At 44.1% G+C, this 18813-nt stretch overlaps 1 protein-coding gene across 1 annotated transcript in view; it reads left to right on the top strand.

Moving 5' to 3' along the window:
• The window catches only part of cacna1g (calcium channel, voltage-dependent, T type, alpha 1G subunit), a 1015897-nt gene that overhangs the window by 706917 nt on the left and 290167 nt on the right, over positions 1 to 18813 (top strand). Inside the window, exons 4-5 of the mRNA XM_078570777.1 lie at positions 95 to 192; positions 12634 to 12793. Coding sequence (XP_078426903.1) covers positions 95 to 192; positions 12634 to 12793 — 258 coding nt within the window. The remainder of the gene's footprint in view (positions 1 to 94; positions 193 to 12633; positions 12794 to 18813) is intronic.

Below are 18813 nucleotides of genomic sequence, written 5' to 3'. Positions count from 1 at the left end.
GCAGAAGAAATGAATGGTGCCCTACAGTGATTATCTTGTCTGTTGTTGTGAATGACTCAGAGTGGATAACCATTGCTTTCTGTTTCTTTTTCAGCATGTTAGAGTATTCACTGGACCTACAGAATGTCAGTCTATCAGCTGTCCGTACTGTGAGGGTACTGAGACCACTTCGAGCCATTAACAGAGTCCCTAGTAAGTATGGAATAAAAACAGAAAATGATGGAAAAGTTCAGCAAGCCTGGCAGCGTCTGTGGAGAGAGAAACAGGCTCAGATTTGCGTCCCTATGTCGGGTTTGCTGCGTCGGGAGAGTGCCTGACTCAGCAAACGCGACCTGGCCGCCTGCAGGTGAGATTTTCGATCAGGAGGGTGGCGGGGTGAAATAGGAGTCAGTGCAGGCGACAAATCTGCAGGCTGTGTTAAAATAAATAAAAAATAATAATAAAACAAAAAACATACCTCCAGCCCTCACCCCCTCACCCTCCCCCACATATTCCCTATGCCCAGCCCATGCCCCTCACCCACCCCCATGGTTCCTCACTCCCCTATGCCAACTTAATGCCATTCTACCCACCCCCTTTCCTCTGTGCCCCTATGCCAACTTAGTGCCAACTCATGCCAATCCATGCTCCCGACCACCCTTAACCCTCCATGCCAACTCACCTAGTTTCCTTGGACAGTTCCTTGAGAGCTTTGACTCTTCCTAGTTAGATTTGACAGGCTTGCCAGCTGGACATCACCCAGACAGCTGGACATCTCCCAGACAGCTGGACATCTCCCAGACAGCTGGACACCTCTTTTGAAGCTTGACAGTTCCAGTGAGTCTGTGTGTAAAAACTGCATAATCATGTTCACTTTTAACAATCCCAAAGGGTGCCTTAACTCTCCCAAAGGTGACCCGGAACCCTATCCAAAGGGGTACCTTACCGCTCCAAGGGGGTAGCTAATTAAGAGCTACTTAAGGGTTTCTTCCTGCCGCTGCTGAAATTCTGCCAGCGGTGAGGAGGGGGACCCTCTGCCACATATGGAGACCACCCAGCAAAACCTGGGGACCTCCCTCCAGGCTTGATGTGGGGGCCTCCAGATTGGGAATTCTGTGGCCCACGATGGGCCCTCCCAACAGCAAGGGCCACCGCCATGGCAAGACTTCCACCCTCCCTCATCAACCAACCCCAACCTCCCCCACCCCCAACTCTTGCCAGGGCCTGCCTACTTAGCGCTGACTACCCTGACCCCACTTACCTAGGTCCCAAGGAGGCATCCATGGTGCTGCTCCAGGCTTGTGCTATTCCAATTCCAGTGACACTGCTGGAACTGAAGACCTACTGGCCCTCCAATTGGCCGGCAGTTCTTGGAGGCGGGACCTCACCCCTTAAAGGGGCAGGAGCACTGATAGCAGGCAGCTTATTGTCTCATTGCCACAGAATCAGGTCGCGGCTCCCAGAAACGGCCGAGGCAGGGTTGGCCCCAGCTTTTCGGCCTGCCAATGGGGGGCAAGTGCTGCCCTGACAAAATTCAGCTCCAGATTTTAACTCTTGAATTGAGACTCAGGCAGGTTGGCGAAAGGGGTAAAGTGCCCGTCAGTCATGACTCGCTCAAATAACACATTGATTTCTGATGTGTACTGGGTTGTGGTGGTCATTTATCATCAGTTAACTGAGGGATGTATAATCGAAAAACAAGGCTGTTAGAGCTGGAATGAACAATTCTCTTGTAGTTAGGATATTGGAGGATGTCAATATACCTTGACCCTGACTGAGCATTGCAACTTTCCACATTTATGAAGTATGATTGTACCTACAATGACCCCTGTTTTTCTCTCACTTGGGCCTGTCCCTGTATCTTTCTCTCATTGATGAGGAACTTTATTTATCTACAGTGATTGGCTGATATTATTCTCCTTAGGACAGAGAAGGATAAGAGGAGGTTTAATAGAGGAGTTCAAAATTATGAGGGGATTTGATAGGGTAAATAAGAAGAAACTATTCCCACTAGCTGGAGGGCCAATAACCAGAGAACATGGATTGAAGGTCATTGGCTAAGAACCAGAGGGGAGATGAGGAGAATTTTTTTTTTACTCAGTTAATTGTCACAATCGGAAATGCACTGCTGAAGGATGGTGAAAACAGATTCCGTGGTAACATTCAAAAAAAGAATTGGATAAATACTTGAAAGGAAAAAAATTTGCAAAGCTTTGAGGGAAGGGAAGGGGAATGGGATGAATTGGATAGCTCTTCCAAAGAGCCGGCACAGGCACAAAGGGCCAAATGGCCTCCTTCTGTGCTGTTAACTTCAGCCATTCTACAATGCCAAAGAAGATGAGGCAATATTTGCAACTTCCACAACATGCAAGCTGTGAAGGGGGTGACAGAGGAATCGAGAAAAGAGGAAGACCAGATAGGAAGATAAGAACGTAAGGATAACTACAAATAGATGCCAGTTGGCTGTTTCCTGTGACAGACAGAGTTTACTACTTTTAACTGTGTTTACATTGCACTGAGGCGATGCCTTAGATACACAGCTCGGAATCCAGGCTCTGTCACCTAGAATCTGTCCGGTGCTGACAGCTTTTTAAACATTCTGACCTGTCCAAACTATTTAGAGGGAGACACTTTCAAATAAAGTAATATTTTTATTCAAAGGAAATTAATCTTTCTTATTGTGTCTCTCATTCATATCCCGCCTAGAGTTTTTTTTGTTATTTTGGCACAGGAGGGAGCCATTCGGCCCTTCATGTCTGTGCTAGTGCTGATTCCATGGCAGAGCTACTTTACTTTAATCTTATTTCCCGACATTCTTTAATATTTTTCATCCCCAGCTGTTTATCTAATTCCATCCCCGAATGCCATGATTGGCTCAGCTTCAATAGCCACTAATCTTAATGGATTCCATATTTCACCAGCCACTTATGTGAATACATTTCTCCAAACTTCCCCGTTGCGTTAATGTTGGTTCAGTGGCCCTGAGGCAGCCAGCTTTGTGTTCAAGCTCCACGGTTATCTCAGAGAGGCTTGGGCTGAGAATTCAGTCTGCACTGTCAGGGGTGCTGACTTTCAGATGAGGGGGTAGAAATTGATATGCAAATTGTTCCCATTTTCCACTGCAAAACAGGCATGAAGCATTTAGCTTTGGCTGCACCCAACCTGTGCAGGCATGGATCCTGCTGCTAAATCTGTGGGCTCATTTTATAGGCATCCTTGGTGGATGCCTAAAAGGCATTAGGCCCCTTCTACACATCTGGGGCCTAAAACCAGCCAAAGAACCCGTTGACCTCTTATTTCAAATGACAACAGGCCTGCACAATTCAGGACTCTTGGCAGCCGGAATTAGCAAGTACACACTTTAATTGTTTTTTAAACGCCTTTCTGTTTAACCAGAGAACAGATGTGCCACAACTGTACACCCCCTTCCACCCCCACCACACCCCCCCCCAACAAATTAAGGAAAGGCCTCTTCTGGCACAGCAGGTGGCCCAGAATTTCCTGTCAGGCGATAAGTTGCCTTTGGAATGCGCAGCTCGCACCGGCGGTGGCTGACGGCAATTTTTCAGGCCAGGCCCAAGCGCCCATTTCTATCGATTCTCAGGCCTCTTGCTTCTGCAGTGCTGAAACTGGGCCAGGTCTCATCCCAAAACGCTAAACTGAAGACCTGCCTCACATGAGGGACATAAATGATCCCAAGGCACGGGTTGACGAAGAAGCAGGATGTTAGCTTGGTGTCCCGGCTACCAATCAACCCTCAACCAACAACACCAAAAAAAGACCGGACCAATTGGTCTCACTGCTGTTTGTCGCATCTTGCTATGTTTGCCTATATTACAGCAGAGACTACATTTAGAAATTACTTCTTTGGCTGCAAAGCCCTTTGTGAGGCCGAGGGCGGTGTGGCGGTGGGGGGGGGGCGGGTGTCTTGACAGTGTGAAAGGTGCTACATAGATGCAAGCTTTTCTCCCTCTAAATGGGATGATAAAATCAAAATTTTGGAAGAGATGGTACAAATCAGTGGTTCATTATACACCCCCTTGATGGAAAGGAAAGTCAGGTAGAATATAGAACTGAAGGCTGATCTGTGACTATCTGATTTGGACCCCCTTCCCCACAACCAAAGTTGAATTTTACCTCCTCTGTTTCTGATCCTATCTAGAATCCTTCGCCACATTCCCGCAGGTCATCTCCCGACCCCGACCCAGTTACTAGTGAAAATGATCTGCTATTCTTCCCATCCTTTTGCAACATTGGTGGCCGTGCCTTCAGCTATCAAGCCCCTAAGCTCTGGGATTCACTCCCTAAACCTCTGCCTTATTCTCCGTCTCTTCATTTAAGACACTCCTTAAAATCCAATTCTTTGGCCAAGCTTTTAGTCACCTGTCCTCATATCTTGGTGTCAAACTCTCTTCGTTAAAACTCCTGTGAAGTGACATTTTTACATTAAAGTCGCTATATAAATGCAAGTTGTTGTTTGCTCTTCTACCTTTGCTTTGGTCCTTTCCTTTACTCTCTCCTATATGAGTGGCTCTCCTACAAGGCCCAACACATTAACCCAACACCATCCTCGTCATTCTCTCCAATTGCTTTCATGTAAACAACAGCAACTCAACTTTATTACCAATCAGGCATCTCCTGAAGATGAATGGCTGAACGTTAGCTATGATTCAAAGTGTCAGATTAAAAGCCAGTCATTTGGGCGATGTCATTAATAACAATTATTGTATCGGTGGAAGTGCTGTTGTACCAGCTTTTCCAGGGCCAGAAATTATCATATCCAGTTTAATGACAATCTGATAGATGATGAAAACCAAGCCTACGCTGTTTAATTGTTGCTATAATTAGGTAAATTAATTTTCAAATCAGCTAGCCATAGCTCATATCTGTGAAATACAATTTTGGTTGAATCAGGACATAAGGAGATATGATAGGACAACTAATAATTGCATCCATCATTTTCATCAATATTAACAGTTGTCAGGATTGATTTTATCAGTGACCATTAATTCTCCTCTTTCTATGAAGTATTTTTGGATTGGATTAAATGAGTAATTTTGAAAGCAGGAGACAGATATAAATGCCAATTGGATCAACATATTTTCAGCCACAATTATTGAACACTTCCTTCTTCAATGCTGGAACAATTTGGAGCTGAAATCTTGACCAGTTTTCTGGTGCAAAAATGTTATAGTTTCAGCTTAGGAGGAAGAACTGAAATTTGAAGTCATTGAGAATGTGGTAAAATGGGCATTGGGCCTTGTCTGAAAACCACTCTACAGGGGAGAGTCAGGAGAGCAAACAACAGAAACTTGCATTTATATAGTGCCTTTAATATAAGACATCCCACAACACTTTTTTTTATTCATTCGCATGCAGGCATCGCCGGCTAAGCCAGCATTTATTGCCCAGGCCTAATTGCCCTTGAAAAGGTGGTGGTGAGCCACCTTCTTGAACCGTGCAGTCCATGTGATATAGGTATACCCACAGTGTTGTTAGGAAGGGAGTGTTATGCTTCATGGATGTGTTCAAGCAGAATTTGACACTGAACCACATAAAATTTTTACTCAGCTGTAAGGCACACAGATGTGCACTGTAGGCCAATTTATTCTGGACTTTCTCCAACTCACTGTTTCCTTTCTGAACCTCTGTAGAAAACCTATCAAGGATACACTTGTAATCTCCGTCACACTCTTCTAGAGCTCCCAGGACATCGTTCACTCCTGATGCTCCTGCCTCCTTTGTCAAACTGTCTATTAGTCACATTCTAGCTTATGCCAATGCTGTTGTGACTCCTGGCTTCACTTAATAACTACACCACACATTTAACTACAATCTAAGACTGTTGCTTTTCAAATTCCAAGCTAATGACCTCGACTACTGTGGATCCCACGTCTGACAACATTTGTAAGATTTTTGGATTCGGGCCCACAGATACCTAAATAGGCAGTCGACTAGTCATAAGTAATTTTAAGATGGTTTATTAAGTTGAATAAGAAGCAACAGTTTAGATATAATGCATTAAGTAATTAGACAGAAAAAGTACACAACCCATAACAGTTGAGAGCAATTTATCGATCCTGGAGGACAAATGGATGGTTCACAGAGTGTGTTGATCTCAGTAGCTTATGATAACAGCATTCTGCTCTCTAGTTGAAGTGTTAGGAAACTCTTCCCTTCATCTTCCTCCTCCTCCTCCTCCTCTAGTCCACCTTCCATCTGAAGAAGGCAGCTGTCCAATGTGCACGGCCCCCTACACCAGTGTAACACCAATATAGAGAGACCCTATTTGGGGGGATGCTAGCTTATCCCGTGTCAATCATCTATCTAACTCTTCTGACCAATGGACACAGGAAAGGTGCCCAAACTGTCAAGGTGGTTACCTCCTTCCCTGTTCATCATCCTGCTCGAGGTCAGCTTTTTAGTTTACATCTTGTTGAGAGTTATATCCTGGTCCATTCTAAACAATTGCATAGAGAAGAGATGCAAAAGGCGCCATCCTTCCAGCTTAGGAATGTTAACATGGCAGCCTGAACTAAGTGACCTTGCTGTTTCTGAAGACTGCTCAGAGGTCAAAGTGTTTAGAAATTCTCTTTCCAGAGAGACAGTCAATTTCTTACAACAGCACTTTTAAAAATTCATTCGCAGGATGCGGGCATCGCTGGCTGGGCCAGCATTTATTGCCCAGGCCTGATTGTTCTTAAGAAGGTGGTGGTGAGCTGCCTTCTTGAACCACTGCAGTCCATGTGGTGTAGTTACACCCACAGGACTGTTAGGGAGGGAGTGTTATGCTTCATCAGTGTGTTATCAAACAGGATTTGACACTGAACTATATAAAGAGGTATCAGGACAGGTGACTCAAAGCTTGTCAAAGGGTTTGGTTTTAAGGAGTGTCTTAAATGAGGTGAGCAAGAGGTGGAGAGGTTTCTGGAGAGAATTCCAAAGCTCAGGGTGCAGGCAGCTGAAGGCAGGGCCTCCAATGGTGCAAAAGGAAGCAAAGGATAGCAGAATTATACCCGTTCTAAAGTACACTGTCGATTCTGGTGGACAGGCTCTGTTGGTTTATGGTCAACCTGCTTCAAAGTGGACTCTGTATATAAACAAGGGTGACAAATTGCTGTCCCAGAAACTCTGCCACCTAAATCTGACCGAAGTTAACCCCGTGGATGAGTCTTGCCAAATCAGGAAGGTGTGAGTTCACAGGCGGTTTTGAACACCTGCGAGCTTTGTCCCATGGGGGAACCTAGTACTCCTTACTGTTAAGGGAAAGACTTTGAGGGGGAGGTGGTGATATACTGGTATTATCACTGGACTCGTGTTCCAGAGACCCGGGGTAAATTTCTGGGGACCTGGGTTCAAATCCCACCACAGCAGATGGTGAAATTTGAATTCAATAAAAATCTAGAATTAAAAAGTCTGATGATGACCATGAAACCATTGCTGATTGTTTAAAAAACCCATCTCTAATGTTCACTAATGTCCTTTAGGGTAGGAAATCTGCTGTGCTTACCTGGTCTGGCCTATATGTGACTCCAGACCCACAGCAATGTGATTAATGAGTGGTGTGCCACAGGGATCAGTGCTGGGACCTCAACTATTGACAATTTATATAAATGACTTGGATGAAGGGATGGATGGGATGGTTGCCAAATTTGCTGATGACACAAAGATAGGTAGGAAAGTAATTTGTGAAGAGGACATAAGGAGGAGACAAAAATATATAGATAGGTTAAGTGAGTGGGCAAAGATCTGGCAAATGGAGTATAATGTGGGAAAATTTGAAATTGTCCATTTTGGCAGGAAGAATAAAAGAGTAAAAGAATAAAATATTATCTAACTGATGAGAGATTGCAGAGCTTTGAGATGCAGAGGGATCTTGGTGTCCTTGTGCATTAATCACAAAAGGCAAGTATGAATATACAGTAAGTAATTAGGAAAGCTAATGTTATCATTTATTGTGAGGGGAATTGAATACAAAAGTAGGGAGGTTATGCTTCAGTTATACAGAGCACTGATCAGACCACATCTGGAGTACTGTGTACAGTATTGGTCACCTTATTTAAGAAAGGATGTAAATGCATTGGAAGCAGTTCAGAGAAAGTTTACCAGACTAATAACTAGAATGGGTGAGTTGTCTTATGAGGAAAGGTTGGACAGGCTAGGTTTGTATCCACTGGAGGTGACTTGATTGAAACATATAAGATCCTGAGAGGACTTGATAGGGTGGATATGGAGAGGATGTTTCCTCTTGTGGCAGAATCTAGAACTAGGGGTCACTGTTTAAAAATAAGGGGTCACCTATTTAAAACGGAGATGAGGTGAATTTTTTTTCTTTTAGGGGGTCGTGAGTCTTTGGAACTCTTTTCCTGAAAAGGCAGTGGAAGCAGAGTCTTTGAATATTTTTAAGGCAGAGGTGGCTAGATTTATGGTAAGCAAGGGGGACGATAGGTTATTGGGGGTAGGCAGGATGGAGATTTGAGGTTACTATCAGATAAGCCCTGATCTTATTAAATGGCGGAGCAGGCTCGAGAGGCCAAATGGCCTACTCCTGCTCCTTGTTCATATGACTCTTAAATGCTCTCTGAACAAGGGCGGTTAGGGATGGGCAATAAATGCTGGCCTAGCCAGTGATGCCCACACGCTATGAATGAATAAATAAAAGAAAAAAAATGTCTCTGCTGCCCAACCATGAGCAGATTCCACAGGCTGCCTTTCAGCATTGTCTCAGGCAGGGAAACATTTTCCTTCATGCCCTCATCATGGGACTCATTAAGGCCATTCCCATGTCTGTTCTTAAAATGGAGGCAGAACCAAAGCGGGAGGAAGAGGAAAAGAGAAAGGAAATGAATAAAGCCACACCAATGGAAGGAAGGCTAGCTGGAAGATTTCGTCCTAAAGAGTCTACAGATCGTTCTGCTCCCACGATGAGATGTCGGAAGAGGTCTCCTTAAGGGTAGTTGTTCAGTAAGAAAGCATTGGCGGAACTACATATCCTATTGCAAATTGACCTCTAAACATTCTGTCCAAAAAATACAAAGTATATTCCAGAACACCGAACCAAATATCACAAAATGGCCTCACTTTCTTAAGTGTTTCTTACTCCCATTGTGCCCACTCCTGTGCTGTTTTTAAACCAATCTTGGTGGTGTGCTGAGGTGGCACTTGGAACTGGGGATGCTGTTTGGTTGCACTGGTAATATGAGTCTGTGGCCTCAGTGCTTCTGAATCCCACAAAGAATTCCAGTAAGCTGCGTCGCCACTGCAACTCCACGGGCAGCCTCGTCCTGCACCTTGGCACCTGCATGAGAAGATGCCTGAGGGGCATTTGCTGCAAATTCTGCCTATTTATATTAGCCAACCTCACCGGTCAGAGCCACTGCCTAATGTAGCAGTCAGCCCCGTTCCAACGGTGCAGTGGCACCAGCACAATTTTGGGCACTTTGTGTTTTCCTTTTCTCCCTACCTCTCCTGAGGAGACTGACTCTTGATGGGGTGCAGATACACAGTGCCTGATGATTCTCTAATATTCCGGCAAGTGGCCATTCTTCACATGTGAGACAAAACACCAAGTGTCTGCAGGCCCATCCGAGCTAATCCCTATCCTGCCTCTGCACAATGGTCACACACATACCCTTCCCCCTGGGTAGTGCTCAGGAGCAGTAACACTGGTGGATCTTTCACCTCCCTCGCGTACAGGCGCTGATGCTAATCATCAGACCCTAGGCTGTTATCAACCAGCTTAGCACAGTTTTTTTTTTACTTATTCATTCATGGGCATTGCTGATTAGGCCAACATTTATTGCCCGTCCCTAATTTCCCTTGAGAAGGTGATGGTCAGCCATCTTCTTAAATCACTGCAGTCCATATAGTGTAGGTACACCCAGTGCTGTTAGGAAGGGAGTTCCAGGATTTTGACCCAGACAGTGAAAGAATGGCAACATAGTTTCAAGTCAGGATGGTGTGTGGCTTGTGGGGTGGGGGGGGCGGAGTGGGGGGGGGGGGGGAGGGGAGACTTGAAGGTGGTGGTGTTCCCGTGCATCTGTTGCCCTTGTCTTTCTAGGTGGTGGAGCTTGCGGGTTTGGAAGGTGCTGTCGAAGGATTGAAGCCCTGCTTTGTGCAGCTGAGCCCATCAACTCAGTGGGGGAGTCCTTGTTGAAGCTGGCAATTAATGTGCAAATCCAGCTGGTTCTTTAAAATAACCAGGAGGCTCAGGGCAAGATGCTACTTGTGCAAAGCAAGTTCTGAGATTCACAACTCATTGTGCATTTCTTCATCTCTAAATGTGCTGGCCGATTCTCACATTAATGACAGTGTGGGATGTTAACACACCGCTAATTTTCCAGGAATATTTGACCCATTGGGGAACCTAAAACTCCTTACTGTTGAGGGAAAGGCAGCTTTGCTGTGGTTTAATTATTTGTTGGGGAAGGGGGGAACTCTATTTGTGTGAAGCATTAATGTTAAGGTTTCAGCGTTGGACTGTAAAGCTCCCCACCATGTGCTGAATTTTATTATTCACACATTGTCTCCAAATGAACCCTTTGGGGATTGAGTGCTCTTTACAACCTTTGGAAATCAGCAATGATTTCATGCAAATTTTTCAGATATTAAATATTTATAGATCATTCATCCTGTGACACTTTTCTATCTATTTTTATTTTTTGACCTGATATTGTATAGACCACCAACGTCAAAAGCACTTTGATGCTACATGGACATTGAATAAAGATTTATGCTCAGCCACTCCTGGCAAAAGCCAGAGTCGTGACAATGAATAAAGTTTTCTTTGGAAGGTAATGAGATAAATGTTGAAAATCAGTCAGAGCACACCAGAGCTCAGCCTTGGAGCAGCGTTCCATTCTATTAACCCTCCATTTTTCTGTCCTACCCTCTGAAAGGTGCTGAGTCCTTACACCTTTAGGTACCTCCACCAAGCTAATTGTCTTGATGTTTCAACATGAGAGGGATCCTGAAAACTCCTGATTGCCACAGAACCACAAAGTTCCACTTTCAAGAGGAGGAAGATCAAGAATAATAGATTCGTAGAATTGTATAGTGCAGAAGGAGGCCATTTGGCCCATTGTGCCCGTGTTAGCTTTTTGAAAGAACTGTCCAGTTAGTCCCATTCACTTGCACTGCCTCCCTTCCAATTTTATGTCCAATTTTCCCTCTTGAAAATTACTAATGAATCAACTTCTGCCATCCTTTCACGCAGTGCATTCTAGATCACAACAACTCGCTCATCTCCCCACTGCCAATTAGCTTAAACCGATGTTGTCTAGCTTTTTATTTTTTCATGGGACTTGGGCATCGCTGGAAATGCCAGCATTTGCTGCCCATCCCTAATTGTCGTTGAACTGAGTGACTTGCTGGGCCGTTTCAGAGGGCAGTTAAGAGTCAACTACATTGCTGTGGATCTGGAGTCACACGTAGGCCAGTCCTGGTAAGGATGGCAGATTTCCTTCTCTTTAGCGAACCATATGGGGTTTTTACAACAATTGATGATAGCTGTCATGAGCCTGGGCCTCTGGATTACTAGTCCAGTGACATTATCACTACACCACTATCTCACCCAAAATTATCAAACCTTCTGCCAGTGTAGTTTCTCCCTATTTAATCTATCAAAATGCCTCAGAATTTTGAACACCTCTATTAAATTTCCCCTTACCCATCTCTGCTCTAAGGAGAACAATCCTAGCTTCTCTAGTCTCTCCACATAATTCCCTCATCCCCTGTATCATTCTCATAAGTCTCCTTTACAGCCTCTCCAAGATCTTAAAAAGAGCAATATGTAAGGGGGAAAAACAATTCAATCCTCAATTGTGAAGGTTCTGGTGCCTTTCTGAACAATTTTAAGTTTAAAACCCAGAGTATTTTTGTACGTGGCGCAATGTCGGGTTTTCACCTGAAGCACACAACCAAGGTGCATATTCGGACTAAGACTTAGATACAGTTAAAAAGCAGCAGGCTGTATCTGTCACAAGGGATTTCTCAATGGCTTTAAATGTGTTCTGATGCCGTCCTCTGCACAGTTCTCCTTTCCTGGCTTAAGGCTTGTTCGATTAGTTGGAGCATTTTTATAATCCTTCATTCTAATGTTCCGTCTTAAAGATCTAAAGAAGATCCAAATCTACAAATATAGTAAATAGAAATGAGCATGAGCTTCGAAATCTGAAAAATAGATGGTGTGATACACTGCAACAAAGATGGAAATGCTGATTAAAACATATCAATAATGTGATAATTTAAGAAGTATTAATTATTAGTGATACAAGTATTAATCAATATTTATTAATATATATTATCAAAAGATGGCAAAACAGTGCTTAATTGACAGATGACAGACAAATGTATTTAGATAAATATTATAATTATTAATGAATAATTGATATACGCTTTGCAGAGGATATCTTAGCTGATTAGCCAACACAGCAAGAGAATGGTATATTAATCCAAATGGAAACATATTAATATTAATAGATGATTGATTAACCTGACAGATGATTAATACATCACTATGCTGAACAATTTGTCTTGCTGAGCATTAATAGGCTGACAAATGGTTGACAGCTGCTGTCAAGCTAGTACACTCACTGGTCCCCAGAGCAGGAAGGGTAAGAAATGGCTCTTTGTTTTTCTGCTCTTGTCCCACAGGTATGCGGATACTGGTGACACTGCTGCTGGACACTTTGCCTATGTTAGGCAATGTACTTCTCCTCTGTTTTTTCGTCTTCTTTATTTTTGGCATTGTTGGGGTCCAGCTGTGGGCAGGACTGCTGCGAAACAGGTGCTTTCTCGAAGAAAACTTTACAATGTGAGTAAAAACCTGGTTGGATTGATCGGGTAGACAATTAAATAAAATGACCATTATCCAAGCCTTTAAATGCCAAGGTAAATGCTAAACTGAGACACAGCAGCTTTCTTTGCTGGAGAGAGTTTATTGACTTAGTTCACAGGCAACATTGCTCCAACCCCCCCAGGGTCTCAGTATGTACCCCATTTACAAATACCCATCGCCTGTTTAACAATGTAATTGCCATTAAACCTTAACAATATAATTGCCATTAATCCTTAACAATGTAATTAATAAGTCATTGACAGCATGTACCATCTTATATCTGATGCTGGCACCTATTGTTGCAGTGTTTCGCGTGTAGGGGAATGCCAGCCCATGTATGCAACTAGACAGCAAGCAAACTAGCACCAACTCCAGCAGCACCGACGCTCATTTCCTTGCTCTCTCAGATTGCTCGTGCCTCCAATGCATTTGTCCAGTTCGCAAGGAGGGAATTCACAAATGGCAAGTTCCCAAAGACAGACGGTGGCTAGAAAGTGTGCTTTAGGGGTGTTGATTGGGGGGTGCATGTTGGCCAGCACACCGGGGCGAACGCCCCGATCCTTTTTTGAAATTGCGAGATCTTTCGCATCCACCCAAGATGACAGATGGTGCCTCGATGTAACATCTCATTCAAAAGAGGGCACCTCCAACAGGGCAGCACTCCCTCAGTACTGCAATGGAATGCCAGCTCAGATTATTTGCTCAAACCTCTGGAGTGGGACTTGAACCCATGATCCTCTGACTCTGAGGGGAGAGTGCTACCCACTAAAGCATAGCTAACACCTTAATACTTTAAGAGAGGGAGAAGGAAGAAGAAGGAAGTATGTTCTGATGCCAATGAAATATTACCAGGTGCCAGCAGCTAAAACTCTGTTTCCCTCTTCTCTTTGAAGTATTTCCGCTTGCCCTCAGGGAAGCAGAGATTTATATTCGTGTTGACAGCTCGACTGTTCCTGGTTTCTTTTAAAACATTCAAAATTCAAAAGTGCGTTCATTAGCGATTCAACTTAATTAAAAAGCAGTTAAAATCACAATTGTTTGAATACTTTTATTAACTCAATAGTGGAAAAGAGGCTGCAAGCGAAGCAAAGATTTGCTGTGTTTAGCACAATGAGTTAGATTGCTGAATTTTCACCTCGGAGATCAGTGTTTCAGTCCATTAATGGCTACTAGGATGAAATCCCTTTGCACGTTCTGTGGAGTTTCCCCCATGTTAATTCAAGTGGCCCCAATTGTATCTCTACTCTTACTGTCAGTAACGCTGTTAAAATTAAAGAAAGAAAAACTTGCATTTATATTACACCTATCACATCGTATAAAAACACTTTACAGCCCACTTTTAAAGTGTAGTCACTACAGGAAATGCGACAGACAAATTGCGCACAGCAAGCTCCCACAAACAGCAATGTGATGATGACCAGATAATCTGTTTTGGTGATTTTTGAGGAACAAATATTGTCAAGGACACCAGGGTGAACTCTCCTACTCTTCTTTGAGATTGCGCCGTGGAATCTTTTACATCCACCTGGGAGGACCTTGGTGTAACATCTCATTTGAAGCAGGGCAGCTCCAACGTTGCAGCACTCCCTCTGTGCTGCACTGGAGCATTAGCACTAGGTTTTGTGCTCAATTAGAGTGGGGCTACAAACCCATGAGCTTCTTTCTCAGGTGCAAGATAGTTACCACGTGACCAAGGATGGCAGACTAGACAACGTGTAAATTGGGCTGCAAATTTTCTTTCATTCCATTTTGCACTGCTGGCATGGATCAGTTTTACCCCTGTATTTTATTCCTTCTTCCAATGATCTTCCCTTCCCTCATAAAGAATTAGCTCGTGCCACGTTATGGTCTGCCCCTTCTGACAGCCTGCTATGAAAGCCTGAACTGTGAGTTTGGCTGTGGAGGGCCATATTTAATCCTGTTCTCTCCCACCAGTCCACACAGACATATTCTCCAGCAGAAGAGGGTGGTAGAGAAGGAAAGCCACCAGGCCAGGATGATTTTGACCCCCTAGTCCTGGGGCACTGGTGTAGATTGTAACACCCTTGCTGTGGTCAGCTGACTCAACTCAGTCAGAGGTTCGGACCTGGGGGATTCTTGACCTTTGTGACTCGATAACGCATCGAGGAAATGCCTGCATTTTTTAAAAAAAAATTCTCACTTTGCAAAATATTCTTTATGAGCGCTGCCCTCCAGCACAGGCACACCACCAATAAAAGTCACTGCTGTGAAACACATGTGCAGTGTAAAACATGAATCATTAATGAGCAATTCCTGCTTGGATCAGGATTATAAACTTTACAAATTTCATATGTTGGGAGAAGTAGAAAGTAATTTGAGGCATTAGAATTCTGTGCAGGGCTCGGAGGTACATTTGGTAAAGATATGGGTTTGTCTGGACTCTTCTAATGACGTTGTAGAAAAATGTCTTACATCAAATGAAACCTTTGCTTTGAAAATGAATAGGTCCCACACCATTGTTTATAATGTCATTATATAGCAAAATGATCCCAATTGTCACTGCCTCTTGGAGCAGAAGATTATTGCCCTCCTTTTCCCCCAGCCCCCCAAAAAAATCCACTGAATCAGATTCTTATGATAGGGCAGAGGACTCTTCGTGTGCCATCTTTAGGAGCAAAGAATTCCTGAACATACGAATTAGGAGCAGGAGTAGGCCACTCGGCCCCTCAAGCCTGCTCCGCCATTCAATAAGATTGTGACTGACCTGATTTTAACCTCATATTCCTGCCTACCCCCGATAACCTTTCATCCCCTTGCTTATCAAGAATCTAAGCATCTGGAGTACCATCTGATTCTTTCCTACTGCCCCCTAAGGGGTTGGAGGAGTTCCTCCTATGGAGCTACCTTGTGGAGCAGAGGATTACTCTCGTGGGAAAAAGATTTAAAGATATACAGATCCAGTACTTGATCAGCTGTGACGCAGCAGGTAGCGCTCTCACCTCTGAGCCAGAAGGTTGTAGGTTCAAGCATTGCCCCAGAGACTTGAGCATATAACCTAGGCTTGCATTCCATTGCAGAACTAAGGAAGTACTGCACTATCAGGGGTGCTGTTTTAGAGTTGAGGTGGGAAGCTCTCTCAGGTAAATGTAAAAGATCCCACAATACTGAGGGGTACAGCGGAGTTATCCCTAGTGTCCTGGCCAACATTTATTCCTCAATATCATCAAAACATATTATCTGGTCAGTTATCTCATTGCTGTCTGCTGAACCCTGCAGTGCTCAAATCAACTGTCATGCCTCCCTGCATTGCAGCAGTGACAACACTTCAAAATTACTTAATTGATGACAAAAAGCTTTGGGACGTCTTGAGGATGAGAAAGGTTCTATGTAAATGCAAGTTCTTTCTTTCTATTGACATTGACCATTTTTACTTCTTTCCCAGTTTTCTCCTCTCCTCACTTAAAGAAGTAAACGCTTGCTGATAACCTCCCAGCACCTCATTCAAGGATATTCTTCGTGGCTGAGCTTTACAGTAAATGTTGGCATCTATTAACTAGCGGGAGAACCACCGTTGAGCTTGATTCTGCCCTTACATGATGCCTGCATGTTCATTTTGTAGCAGGAGTCATGACGTAGTAATCCGAGGCGCATACACTGACTGATTTTCCCCTTCTGATTGAGTTTGAGGGCAGTTTTAGTGCCCAGATCATTAACCCAGTTCAGATCAAGTGAATAAGGACATGCCAGAAAGCACTGGAACTTTCCTTCCCTATATCATTGTGTTCCAAACTGGACAGTGAATTCATCAACTAATAGGCCGAAGGTTCACACCCACAAATCCATACAGTGAGTCCCCACTTTCCACTTGAATCTTTGTGGTGAAGCGAGGCCATGTGCCTAAAGAAGGAAGATAAATTTATGGGCAAAGACACCCCAGACTATTCACAGGCATCATCTTCAGAGCAGGGAGGCTTGAGGGGTCTCACCTTGGCTGTGGGTGGTTGCCTGGCAACTGGGTATGCAAGGGAGGTTAGGGCAGAGAAATACCTTTGCCAGATGAAGAGAGAAAATTACTGTAAACCCAAGGCAGAATAACGCCCATTTGCAACCAAGTAGGACAGTACAGTACAGATGCAATGCCAAATAGTGTCTCAAGGAGCACTTTACCATTGCCATGGCATGGTTTCTTTTCAATTACTCTGGCTATCTAACCACCTGACTGGTCCTTTCAAACCTTTAAAATTGCTCATTGACTCCAACCTTTGTGAGCATTAGAACCAGGACATCTCTCACTGCAATGGGAATGATTCCGAGCCAAGTCTCAACGTGTACCTATGCCCTAAAGCTGTGTTTATGAGCTTTTGGTGAGAAAGTGATGGACCCCTCAGGGCTTTTAGCGACCCACCATTTGACAAAACACAATTAGACTGGGAGGGAATGTCACCACCTGGAAGTTCCCCTTCAAGTCACTCACCATCCTGACTTGGAAATATATCACCGTTCCTTCACACTGTCACTGTGTCAAAATTGTGGGGAACTCTCCCTAACAGCACTGTGGGTGTCCCTACACAACAGGGACTGCCGTGGTTCAAGAAGGCAGCTCATCACCACCTTCTCAAGGGCAATTAGGGATGGGCAATAAATTCTGGCCCCGCCAGAGCAGCCCACATGCCATAAAATGGATTTTTTAAAAAGTTAGAAACAAGAATAGATAGCTAGTGGTTTCCTGTGCAGAGTGATATAACATAGAGTTACCTAGATTCCACAGCACATAAACAGGCCATTCTGTTCAAGACCATAAGACCATAAGACCATAAGACATAGGAGCAGAAATTAGGCCATTCGGCCCATCCAGTCTGCTCCGCCATTTAATCATGGCTGATAAGTTTCTCAACCCCATTCCCCGCCTTCTCCCCGTAACCTTTGATCCCCTTACCAATCAAGAACCTATCTATCTCGGTCTTAAATACACTCAATGACCTGGCCTCCACAGCCTTCTGTGGCATTGAATTCCATAGATTCACCACTCTCTGGCTAAAGAAGTTTCTCCTCATCTCTGTTTTAAAAGGTCTTCCCTTTACTCTGAGGCTGTGCCCTCGGGTCCTAGTCTCTCCTACTAATGGAAACATCTTCCCCACGTCCACTCTATCCAGGCCTTTCAGTATTCTGTAAGTTTCAATTAGATCCCCCCTCATCCTTCTAAACTCCATCGAGTATAGACCCAGAGTCCTCAAACGTTCCTCATATGTTAAGCCTTTCATTCCAGGGATCGTTCTCGTGAACCTCCTCTGGACCCTCTCCAGGGCCAGCACATCCTTCCTGAGATATGGGGCCCAAAATTGCTCACAATATTCTAAATGTGGTCTGACCAGAGCCTTATAAAGCCTCAGCAGCACATCCCTGCTTTTATATTCTAGTCCTCTCGAAATAAATGCCAACATTGCATTTGCCTTCCTAACTACTGACTCAACCTGCAAGTTAACCCTAAGAGAATCCTGGACTAGGACTCCCAAGTCCCTTTGCACTCCAGATTTCTGAATTCTCTCCCCATTTAGAAAATAGTCTATGCCTCTATTCTTCCTACCAAAGTGCATGACCTCACACTTCCCCACGTTGTATTCCATCTGCCACTTCTTTGCCCATTCTCCTAACCTGTCTAAATCCTTCTGCAGCCTCCCCGCCTCCTCAATACTACCTGTCCCTCCACCTATCTTTGTATCATCTGCAAACTTAGCCAGAATACCCTCAGTTCCTTCATCTAGATCATTAATGTATAAAGTGACAACCGGACATTACCTGTGGTTATGCTCCACACCAGCCTCCTCCCACCCAATTCCATCTGATCCTATCAGCCATCCTTCTGTTCTTTTTTCCCTCATGTACTTAATTAGCTTCCCCTTAAAGGTTTAAAAACAAAAAACTACTGCGGATGCTGGAAATCCAAAACAAAAACAAAATTACCTGGAAAAACTCAGCAGGTCCAGGTCGGCGGAGAAGAAAAGAGTTGACGTTTCGAGTCCACATGACCCTTCAAC

This window comes from Cetorhinus maximus, chromosome 24, assembly GCF_964194155.1.
Source record: "Cetorhinus maximus chromosome 24, sCetMax3.hap1.1, whole genome shotgun sequence".
Lineage (NCBI taxonomy): Eukaryota > Metazoa > Chordata > Chondrichthyes > Lamniformes > Cetorhinidae > Cetorhinus > Cetorhinus maximus.
Note: the sequence above shows the minus strand (reverse complement) of the source record. Positions and strands in the feature narration are given on the sequence as shown.